General features: G+C 42.2%; 1 protein-coding gene across 2 annotated transcripts in view; it reads right to left on the reverse strand.

The window, feature by feature from the left end:
* Positions 1-8,856, reverse strand: part of LOC115110065 (vesicle-fusing ATPase-like) — a 32,659-nt gene extending 23,803 nt beyond the window's left edge. For both annotated transcript variants that reach the window (XM_029635404.2, XM_029635405.2), the window contains exon 1: positions 8,705-8,856. In XM_029635404.2, coding sequence (XP_029491264.1) covers positions 8,705-8,716 — 12 coding nt within the window. In that variant the 5' untranslated portion in view covers positions 8,717-8,856. The remainder of the gene's footprint in view (positions 1-8,704) is intronic.
* Positions 8,857-12,786: the final 3,930 nt, after the last annotated feature.

A 12,786-nucleotide genomic window follows, 5' to 3' on the forward strand; every position in this document is an offset into this window, starting at 1 on the left:
TTCATTCTTCACATTGTAAACATAAAATATTGTCCTAATGTGAGAACTAATGTGAATTTCAGCAGAAATCTTTCGTATTTTTGGTGAGTTTATGTGATGAATGGATGGAACCCCAGGGTTACTGTCATGTATGGCTAATTAAAATGGTAATAGGAGCTGTATTATGCACAAACAAGCAAGACATGCCATGGTTTTGAAAATGTAGTAAGAATAAAACCCTTAACATAAATACCTTCATTCATAACAGAATTCAATGCATTTAATGAGACACCATTTGGATTCAAAGTTGTCACGCCCCACAAACCCCCGAAGACTGTATTCAAAACATATATCACAAATGGCTCATTGGTGGTGGTACGCTGCAGTCAGGACTAAGAAGAGGGTGTTCACTGATCCGTCTTATGATTGCGGTATAAACACACACACACACCGCACACACACAATCCTAAATCTTGATGCCCCGCCCAGCCCTGCAGTCTTGTAGGACAGAACACTCTGGGCTTTTTCATCCTGCCTTATTTCAGGAATCCCTTTTCAATAGTCCATCAGCTGGAGTCCTGGGGGAGGTATCCATTCAGATGTCTGTGCTGGAGATCGATGGAGTCCTGGGGGAGGTATCCATTCAGATGTCTGTGCTGGAGATCGATGGAGTCCTGGGGGAGGTATCCATTCAGATGTCTGTGCTGGAGATCGATGGAGTCCTGGGGGAGGTATCCATTCAGATGTCTGTGCTGGAGATCGATGGAGTCCTGGGGGAGGTATCCATTCAGATGTCTGTGCTGGAGATCGATGGAGTCCTGGGGGAGGTATCCATTCAGATGTCTGTGCTGGAGATCGATATGCATGGATGCAACCAGTAGGAGGAGCCATTCACCTATGCCTCTAGCCAGCTTAAGTGCATCAGGTTCACCCAATGATGTATACAGTAGAAACACAATTGAACGGAGTATAGAACACATTGAGGAAACCTGCTCTTTCCATGACATAGACTGACCAGGTGAATCCAGTATGAAAGCTAAGATCCCTTACTGATGTCACTTGTCAAGCCCACTACAATCAGTGTCGACGAAGGGGAGGAGAAAGGTTAAAGAATTATTTTTAAGCCTTGAGACATGGATAGTGTATGTGTGCCATTCATAGGTTGCATGAGCCAGACGAAAGATATAAGTGCCTTTGAACGGGGTATGGTAGTAGGTGCCAGGTGCTCCAGTTTATGTCAAGAACTGTGAAGTTGCTGGGTTTGTCACGCTCAACAGTTTTCCATTTGTATCAAGAATGGTCTACCACCCAAAGGGCATCAAGACAACTTGACACAAGTTGCAATAATTTATGCAATAATTTCAAATGAGGCGTTACTTTTTCTATGGTAGTTTGGCAATCTTACCAGTATATTATGTCTACAAATCAGTTATTCTCAGAATGGCACCAGAAAAAGTGCATACACAATCTATTTCACAAACTGATTTGGGATCAGTTCTCCCTACACCAATCTTTACTTGAAACCATTGTAAGCGAGTCAACAGGTCAGATTTTGAAGGGCATTTAGAGTCAGCACAGGGATACAGTTGAAGTCAGAAGTTTACATACACCTTAGCCAAATACATTTAAACTTTAAATTCCCTGTCTTAGGTCAGTTAGGATCACCACTTGATTTTAAGAATGTGAAATGTAAGAATAATAGTTGAGAGAATTATTTATTTCAGCTTTTATTTCTTTCATCACATTCCCAGTGAGTCAGAAGTTAACATACACTCAATTAGTATTTGGTAGCATTGCCTTTAAAGTGTTTAACTTGGGTCAAACTTTTCGGGCAGCCTTCCACAAGCTTCCCACAATAAGTTGGATGAATTTTGGCCCATTCATCCTGACAGAGCTGGTGTAACTGAGTCAGATGTGTAGGCCTCCTTGCTCGCACATGCTTTTTCAGTTCTGCCCAGGAACTTTCTATAGGATTGAGGTCAAGGCTTTGTGATTACCACTCCAATAGCTTGACTTTGTTGTCCTTAAGTCATTTTGCCACAACTTTGGAAGTATGCTTGGGGTCATTGTCCATTTGGAAGACCCATTTGCGACTAAGCTTTAACTTCCTGACTGATGTCTTGAGATGTTGCTTCAATATTTCCACATCATTTTCCTGCCTCATGATGCCATCTATTTCGTGAAGTGCACCAGTCCCTCCTGCAGCAAAGCACCCCCACAACATGATGCTGCCACCTCCGTGCTTCATGGTTGGGATGATGTTCTTCAGCTTGCAAGCCTCCAACTTTTTCCTCCAAACGTAACGATGGTCATTATGGCCAAACAGTTCTATTTTTGTTTCATCAGACCAGAGGACATTTTGCCAAAAAGTACGATCATTGTCCCCATGTGCAGTTGCAAACCGTAGTCTGGCTTTTTTATGGTGGTTTTGGAACAGTAGCTTCTTCCATGCTGAGCGGCCTTTCAGGTTATGTCAACATAGGACTTGTTTTACTGTGGATATAGATACTTTTGTACCCGTTTCCTCCAGCATCTTCACAAGGTCCTTTGGTGTTGTTCTGGGATTGATTTGCACTTTTCGCACCAAAGTACGTTCATCTCTCCTTCCTGAGAAGTATGATGGCTTCGTGGTCCCATGGTGTTTATATTTGCATACTATTGTTTGTACAGATGAACGTGGTACCTTCAGACGTTTGGAAATTGCTCCCAATGATGAACCAGACATGTGGAAGTCTACAATTCTGTTTCTGAGGTCTTGACTGATTTCTTTTGATTTTCCCATGATGTAAAGCAAAGAGGCACTGAGTTTGAAGGTAGGCCTTGAAATACATCCACAGGTACACCTCCAATTGACTCAAATTATGTCAATTAGCCTATCAGAAGCTTCTAAAGCAATGGCATCATTTTCTGGAATTTTCCAAGCTGTTTAAACGCACAGTCAACATAGTGTATGTAAACTTCTGACCCACTTGAATTGTGATACAGTGAATTATAAGTGAAATAATCTGTCTGTAAACAATTGCTGGAAAAATGACTTGTGTCATGCACAAAGCAGATGTCCTAACCGACTTGCCAAAACTATAGTTTGTTAACAAGAAATTTGTGGAGTGGTTGAAAAACTAGTTATAATGACTCCAACCTGGAGTATGTAAACTTCCGACTTCAACTGTATGTGTTATGAATTCAGAAGCAGCTAAAGACATTGAGCTAATACGGTAGGTTTGAAAGCCAATTCCTTTTTCAATTTCAGATAAATCACTTTAAGTTAGTTCTTGGCTGTCTTCCCCTACTGGAAAGTAATTCCATTGAAGTTGGAGAGATTTAATGGCAGGGAGAGACCATGCAGACACATCAAACCTGCAGGGTATGTCATGTTTTGTAAGGAAGGAAGATTAAAAAAGATCATGTGCTTGTATTTATTCTGTGCAATTTGGCTACGTTGTGCAGTAGGGAATTTCCCATCCTATATTTGAGTGACAATTTAGCTGACAAATGTGAAAGATGAGAGATAACTGCAACATGATTATTATTATTAATTTTTAATATATATTTTTTTGCATATGTCCAGCCGGGCAATGAAGCTTCAAGCTTTTCAAAATATATCAGGCAGATTTTGCTACCAAGGATGTTTATGCCTCCTGGTTCCATTCCAATACAATTAAACTCACATGAGTTCTTTTTTTTTTTGCTTTGTCCTCATTGGCTGATTCTGCTGCAAGCTCTTTGTTTGCCGCCTCCGGCAGACTGCTTAGCGAGTGAACCAATCACAGCGGGGCAAGAGGACACATCTGAAGGTTGCTCTTGTCGTAGACAAAACACCCGGCTCATCACCCTGCTCAGAATCCGAGAGAATACCTCAACTCCACTACGAGGTCTTCTTGTTTTGTACAGTCTAAACATAATCACATCACAACTGTCAGATGAATTGTGTGTCTGATGAAAAGAGTGTTTGAACTGTTCAAGCCTGGTCCACTGCAATGACCCCCACGGCACATAGTGGCACTCGCTCTAAATATAGCTGCAGCTCAACACTCACACAGATGAAGGCCCTACACAGGGATTACATATTACACAGACACCCACACACACACTGTACACTCATACACATGTATATGTGTATATAGGCACATAACATATACATATAGAGATGTGGCTATAATTCAGCAATAAGGCATGGGTGTTTATGTTATATGGCCAATATACCACGGCTAAGGGCTGTTCTTAGGCACGACGCATCGCGGAGAAATGGCTATAAAGACTTACAACCCATGTTGTTTATAACATTTTCAATATATGCTGTGCATATATTGGCCCCTATATAAATATTAGTGAGGCTAGTGTTTTTGTCGTGTGACTTTTCTGAGGTTTAAAAAACATAGCTGCAGACTGAATAATTAAATGAGACCAATGTTATATGTCAGATACAACAGTGGTGTGTATTACTGAACACGTGACTAACAGCAAGGGAGATGTTTGATGTTTGACACTATGCTGTTATGAGATAATTAGTTTACCAGAAGCCTAGCTAAATTAATTGTGGAGAGCTAAAATGCTCTCATCATTAAACCCTCCTCTGGTTCATGTTCTTGTTATGTTTAAACTGGTCTTGGTCTCATCATGTTAGTGCTGAGCGATTAGTGATTTTCGAGTTCGGTTTGGTTTCGTTTCGATTATGAAAAAAAAATAATCCCGGTTTTATGATTTCCGTTTTCTTTTTTCACATTAAATGCACAAAAAATTATGACATTAAAATTATTTGAGATTTTTTATGGGGATTGCCAAAATATTTTAAATATCCCATTGTCTCCGTCAGGTCCACATTGGGTAGACATTGGGTAGACAAAATAGAAATTTACTATGAAATAATAAAATATTTCAATTGTGTATATTACTTAGCTTTTATTTGATGACTTTATTATTTGTATTCCTTAAAGTCATCATCTCATCTCTGCTCAGGCAGTAGCAGCCAGCCAACATTATCTCTGTTCTCTCCATACTGTACTGTCCTTAGTCATCCTATTTAGCTAAGCTAAGCTAGCCTGCCTAAGTATGCTGCAGAGTTATCATTTTACTAGTTCTTCAAAGTATATTAGGCATACTTCCCCAACCAGTCTCTCGTCGTTGTGCTGTGCACATTCCTCAATGTGGTCTATGCGGTCTGTGTGCATCGAACCCATGGTTAGAGCTACTTTCCAAAAATGAAACATGTCGTGAGCTACTTATTTTGTTATAACTTTCAAATAGGCACATTCTTCTCCTCTGCCCTGCAACTCTTTGGTGTACAAGATATGTGTTTTCTGTCAATATACCTGGTAAAATAATGGTTAACAAAGAGAACCAAAAATCTCACATTTGGACAATCTCAGATCAAAGGACAGATTTCTACCGGTCTAATATCCATTGCTTATCCTCTGCAGCAGAGGTAACTCTGGGTCTTTGCTTATTTTAGCTGTTTTTGCCATAATATGGACTTGGTATTTTACCATATATGGCTATCTTTTGTATACCTTGTCACAAAACAATTGATTGGCTCAAACGCATTAAGGAAGGAAAGAAATTCCACAAATGAATTTTTAACAAGGCACACATGTATTACAGCTGTGTCACGTTCGTCGAATGGAGGAGACCAAAGCGCAGCGTGATTAGAATACATTATACTTTTAATAAAGATAGACACTTAACAAACTATACAAAACAACAAACCGAACGTGACGCTATAATAATACTAGTGCAGACACAGGCAATTAGACATAGACAATAACCCACGAAATACCCAAAGAAGATGGCTGCCTAAATACACCTAGATGGTAAACAACCCCATAAACCTACAAAAACCCTAGACAGTACAAAAACACATACATCACCCATGTCACACCCTGAACTAATAAAAATATATAAAGAAAACAAAGAATACTCAGGTCAGGGCGTGACAAGCTGACTACCTTATGAAGCTGGTTGAGAGAATCCCAAGAGTGTTCAAAGCTGTCATTAAAGGCAAAGGGTGGCTACTTTGAAGAATCTCAAATATAAAATGTATTTTGATTTGTTTAACACTTTTCTGGTTACTACATGATTCCATATGTGTTATTTCATAGTTTTGATGTCTTCACTATTTATCTCAAATGTAGAAAACAGTAGAAAATAAAGAAAAACCCTTGATGTAGTGTGTCCAAACTTTTGACTGGTTCTGTACACAAACGAAGGTTATTCTCTGACAGCCATCTGCGGTATACATTCCCGAGGTCTACTCTTCATAGTGACTCTGCGTCCTTTCTTATGTTTCACTCTTAGTAAGAACATTTTGTAAGGGGTATTCATGTAGGCTATTTCCCTCTGTTGTAAAATGTCCGCTGTGTGCTGTCAGTCTGTGATACCATCTATGTCCCTCTCAGCAGCTCTGACACTCTAGGCCCAGCAACAATGTGCAGTGCACTCTGCAAGGGCGAGGGGAGGAGGGAGACCAATGCCAGTGGACACAGTTGACTCGTGCCTTGCGACTGACTAAAAATGTATCATCAGCTGCCTTAAACAAGTCTGTCGACTGAAACGAACTGCCGAGTCCAGTAAACTAATGTACAAAAGCTAATCATTGCCTTGACACTTAACGGCAAGAAGGAGTACAATACTATATTAAATCATGTAATTTATGTTATTTTCATAGTGTAAAGATTGCATGTTCAATACTGTCTTGTAATTTCATTCGGGCTATTACACTAGAGCACTGGAGGGGGAAATGTTTGGTTCACCCAAAAAATGCCTTGTCATGTAACTCAGCAGTGCATAGGGCCCTGGAATTTGTGACAGACACCTCTGGCGGAGATGTTTAAAAAGAACACAACAGCGCTAGTCAGACTTTGACAAATTGCACCTCTGGTCTTGTCTGTGTGCCCACGGTGCCCAGGCTGGATGCAAACCCTGCTGACAAATCAAAGCTGTCTTGTTGTAGACAGGCCTATATTTCAACAGAGGATCCACTGAGAATGGAAAGGTGATCCTCGTGGTTTTCAGTCCTTATTCTCAAACCACAGAGGGGTATTGCCAATGATGTCTTCTGGATACACGTTTGCATAATGCAGGCGGGCAACAACATCAACCAATGGAATAGGCCTTGATTTGAAAACCTCATGCTATTATGCCACGCCTATATTACAATTTTGCCTTGAGCTATGTGAATTCAATGGGCAAGCTTAGATCTCCACGACATGTAATGGTTTTAAACTGGGAGAGACAGGAGAAGAGCTTCAATCAACAATAGTGATGGGCCTATATACATACAAGGTGCGGTGCATAAATTGACAGTCGACCAGCTCTAAACTGTGCTCCATCCTGTGATTAAAATCCAGTGATATAAGATATTTCCAATAGGAATTTGGCAGCACACTGGCATCACTCCAAATCAGCAGGCCAGGCAGGGCAAAGCTGATCTACGAAATGCATCAGCCAGGGGCTGTCTGTTCAAGTTGAGCATAGCATATATACCTGTGGTACTCCAGGAACAGGGTTGTTTACCCCTGTTATAGGTTGTGGCTGCCTGGCTGGAATGCATCTCTATCGGCAACAGGTTGTTGCTTGTCATGCACTGCTTCGTCTTAATTAGGGACAGGCAACATTGATGGGGGTGGAGGCCTCGAAGAAATTTGGTGGCCATAGGTTATTTTTGTGGGGGCCTTTTTTGTTTTAGAGTTAATTTCGTGCAATTCTACACATTTTGCCATAGAGTGGAGAGAAATGTTTGCAGTTTTTAATATGATATCTGAGTGGGAGTGACTAACAAAATCAATGGGGAGACCATGTCGGTAATTCGACCATGATTACTACACGTTTAGATAGCTGGCAAGACTAATTTACCAAACAAATGCAAGCTGACACGGGCTAATGAAGTGACTGTCAGTGACTGACATAGGCCTAACAAGGGAACAACAGATGATCCACAACCCCGTGTTGAAATTACACCTTGTTTCTTCCACCATTCTAACTCTCAACAGTAAGTTGACCCTGACTGAGTCCCCCCCCCCCCCCCAATTAAAAAAAAAATGTATTTGGAAATTGATCCGTGGGCATACAAAAGGGGGTTTGCCCAACCATGATCTAGATAGCACAAAAATAGCTTTCCAATGCAAGAAAGCACAGATTATACTACGGACTCACAAAACTGCCATAGGCTACTGTATATAGGTCGTGCTGTGGACAAGGAGGTCGTGCTATGGACAAGGAGGTCGTGCTATGGACAAGGACGCATGCGTGCGCTGCTGTGATATGCTTTCCACAAAATTATTACAAGCACTTTTTGCACAGATATCCTATAAAAGGTTTTAATTGCCCATTTAAGCATTTTGTCGGCTAAAGGACATGTCAAATCCAGGATTATAGCTTCAACCGATTCACGCAGCTAATGCAGTGGCTAGCTGTAGAGGCCCATAGCTTCCTAGCGCTGACTGTAGGATGATTCTTCTGCGACCCGTCAAAACCAGATTGTGCGGGTGCCTATCAAGCTGAATGCCAGGGCGTAAAAAAACATTCTGCATTGAAATAGCAGAGCGGACGTCGAACTTGACATTCAGGCGCAACGTTGCTGCAGCTAAATTCTTGCCATTTGAAAGCTGGCGACCTCCTTCCTTCGCGTATCTGGAAGCCATACATCACACTCTGAATTGTATTCTATTTACAACGAAAGAAAATGTTTATTTCGACAAAGAGATATTGAACAACCGAGAAAATATCTTACCCGGGCCGCCATCTTCGAGTTTGGTGATGTTCAGAGGTGCAGCTCTGAATGGTAATTAATATGGCAGTCGGCAGCACTGAAAGCGGACGGAGACGGCAGAGGCAGATGGACTGTATCCTACCTATCTAGCTGCGCAGGAGGAACCAACGCTTCACGCACTGCATACTACACAGACGAGAACAACGCATTCGATTTTGATTGGCCGAATTCAGAGGAAGCCCTAGATTAACGTTCTTCTTCCTCGCCAATGATCTCGTTGCAATGAACGTCCCTCACGTTGCACGATTGATGGATAGGCTGGCAATCTTAGGGAATGGCTTCCTCCTGATCCCATGTGTGTGTCCCCTCTCACTCTCACACACTATTATCCATGTAGCCTATTCTCTGTTTAATGTTGAGGATTCTCAATAAAATTATTGTATTAAACCAAACTCTGGCCTTAACGTGACATTGTATGTAGCCTAGTTTACCAGTAAATAATATGTGCGAACGAATTACGCACACAATGTAGCTATTGGAGTTTATAGATGTATTTTATAGATTGACACAATGTAGTTTATAGATTGATATTATGATCTGCAATTGTGAATAAGCAGCTCGAATCCTGATTCTAAACTGTGCTGGGTGTGTGGTATCTTGCGAAGGCGGTAATTTCAGCTCTGCAGGCAGCGCCACTACATTGGTCAGGACCAGGGACAGCGGTCCTCACACGTACAAACAGCTAGCTGCCCGTTCAGCACCACCAACCGTGGACAGCTCATCCTAAACACTCCACCACGTCCGAGGCCATACCGCACTGCAGTTGTCCACCCCGCTGCAGATTAGCGTTTGAGCGAGGCAAAGCGCTCTCATTGTTTTTAAGGGGGTTCCCTTTGAGCGAGACAATGTGCAAAATTGCTCATCTTAATCACATAGTGAGTAGTTATTTGGAAGGCAAGGTTATTTGTAGATCTGTAATTCTCCGCAGTTCGACTGCAATGTAGTCATCTCAAGTCGGCCTGCCATGGATAGTAGAGACTACCTCAGCAGCCTCACAGCAGACATAGGTTATAGTTTGGCAGACATATTAAGCAACCTAATCATCTCTTATTCAAAATTCCACCCAGCCTATCATATGGAAAGGTGAAGCAATGTCCATGATCGTAATTAGATACAGTGTCTATCCTCTCAAATCTCCAAGCTGCAGGTTGCTCAGCGTTCCTTATGACGAGCAGCAACTCTCTACTGCCTCGCTGTGGCTAGACTGGGTAGCGCAGGCTCATGGGAAGTGAAGTTCTTTTTACGGGGGGCATCCATGGAAAGGGGAAGGGGGATACCTAGTCCGTTGTACAACTGAATGCATTCAACTTAAATGTGTCTTCCGCATTTAACCCAACCCCTCTGAATAAGAGAGGTGCGGGGGGCTACCAAAATCGACATCCACGTCTTCGGGGCCCTGGGGAACAGTGGGTTAACTGCCTTGCTCAGGGGCAGAACAACAGGCCTACAGATGAAGGGATTTCCTCTCATATTGTTTATACAGTGCTTTATATGGCTAGGAGGTGGAAAGTATTTGGCCTGTCTGCATTATGGATTTATAGTGTGAGGTCCCTGGGACAGGATTGGTCTATCCATTACAATGAAAATTCCACCAAGTCTATATGTGTAAGATGGAGTTCCTATTGCCTCAATGTTCAACATTCATTCACAAGATCAGTCACAAAGAAACAGAACATTTCAAAAGGCTTGCAAATGTATTTTTTTAATATAAAGTCTCACTCACATACATAGTCATACATCCACATACAGTAGTCACAGATTGCCTCATCTTTACTCCAATAACACTATTTTGACTTGAATTGTTCAACAAAGTTGCACACAATATGATTCACAAATGGGGGGAAAAAAATGAAATAACCCCATTAACTTTGTATTGTACAAATGTGTTGTCTTGTTTGTGTTGCAAGTGAAAACATGGCACATAGTTATGACTTAGTCAAAGAAAGAAGAGGATACAGGGTGAACTTCACCCCTCTCCATAGAGTCCCAGGCTGTGTTCCATTCCAAACAGGCTGGGTGTTCCATTCCAAACAGGCTGGGTGTTCCATTCCAAACAGGCTGGGTGTTCCATTCCAAACAGGCTGAGTGTTCCATTCCATACAGGACGGATGTTCTATTCCAAACAGGCTGGGTGTTCCATTCCAAACAGGCTGGGTGTTCCATTCCAAACAGGCTGGGTGTTCCATTCCAAACAGGCTGAGTGTTCCATTCCATACAGGACGGATGTTCTATTCCAAACAGGCTGGGTGTTCCATTCCAAACAGGCTGGGTGTTCCATTCCAAACAGGCTGGGTGTTCCATTCCAAACAGGCCGGGTGTTCCATTCCAAACAGGCTGGGTGTTCCATTCCAAACAGGCTGGGTGTTCCATTCCAAACAGGCTGGGTGTTCCATTCCAAACAGGCTGGGTGTTCCATTCCAAACAGGCTGAGTGTTCCATTCCATACAGGACGGATGTTCTATTCCAAACAGGCTGGGTGTTCCATTCCAAACAGGCCGGGTGTTCCATTCCAAACAGGCTGGGTGTTCCATTCCAAACAGGCCGGGTGTTCCATTCCAAACAGGCTGGGTGTTCCATTCCAAACAGGCTGGGTGTTCCATTCCAAACATTTGTTTCCTTCCCTCTGTTCTTTGCAACTTGCCCTTCGCTGAGTTGAACAGCAACAGCAAAGAAAATGTCTTGATATTTATAATTCCAATTTTATCTGAAAGTTATACATCAGCTACCTTCCGTCCAATCCATCCCAAACATATCATACAGGATGAACAAGTACGCTGACTCTGCAATCTGATTTTCATATGCAGATTTTTCATTAGTTTTGAGACCGTCGATAATATCAATGGCAGTTTAAATTGAGAGCTACATAGCCAAGTCAGTGGAGATTCTGAAATGGACAGATAATTCCTATTTCTCTTGTTTCATGTGGCCGCTGAGTTACATTGGTAGAACACAAGTCACTGGCTCTGTCAACTCCAACATACATACACAATAATATAATAGTAACTCATGAAATGTATAGGATGATTGCATGAAGAAGTCTTTCTTGTTCTGCATGATGATCCAATACTTGGGTTGTTGTTTTTATAAATCCTAATCTTCAGAACGATATGACACAGGACTCTCGAAATCCCAACCTTGCAGGAGGTGGGTTTTCATCAAAACAAAGACTTAATCAGTAATCATAATATCATAATTATTCAAGGTAAGGGCAGCATTGCAGCATACTGCTCTCAGTCTAAAATAATGTGGGGGTGGTATGTCCCAAATGGCATGCCATTCCCTATGTAGTGCACTACTTTTGGCCCGAGAAGCCCATTACATAGGAAATAAGGCGCCACTTAGGACGTAGCCGTGGTGTGCGAACACAAAGCAGCATGCTAGGAACCCATAGAAGCACACATGCATGTCAACACAAGTCGTTACATAAATAACCATCAGTGGGGAGGGAAGCGTCTCTTTAAGGGTGATGACTGAATGGAGAATCCATTTTGTTCTGTCCTCAATGGAAACCAAGCAGGTGGACACATCACATGAAGTGCCACAATTATAGCCTCCTGTAGTTCTCGACTAGTGTTGTTTTGTAAGTCAATCAACTCAGCAGCATGTTCTACTGGCATTCCATATCACTTTCTAGTCTCCTCTCCACACCAAAACACAAATCAGGACTGTGGTGGAGGATGAGGTTTGGCAATGTTCCACTCTTATCTGTAAATGGTGAAATAAAACCAGGCATGCTTGTTGTGGGAAGAAGTGCAATGTTGTGGGGGTAGACTTGGGCAGGCTATTGTTGGTGGTGAGGTAGGGGGCATTGGCAATTGGTGATTGTGTGGAGGACATTAGGAAATGAGGACGTGGGAAGACTTGAGAGGACGTGCGAAGACGTGAGGTCTTGAGAGGACACGTGATGACATGGGACGTGATCACATGCGTAGTGGAATCATGTTTCTTGTGCCCCCACATTGCCTTGGTGTATCCACACGGGTCCTCTCCTTAGCTCTGCTTTTGGTTGCTTTAATGACTCTCTTATAGTTTATTCACCCCCC

This window comes from Oncorhynchus nerka, linkage group LG26 (assembly GCF_034236695.1).
Source record: "Oncorhynchus nerka isolate Pitt River linkage group LG26, Oner_Uvic_2.0, whole genome shotgun sequence".
NCBI classification, from domain to species: Eukaryota; Metazoa; Chordata; class Actinopteri; order Salmoniformes; family Salmonidae; genus Oncorhynchus; species Oncorhynchus nerka.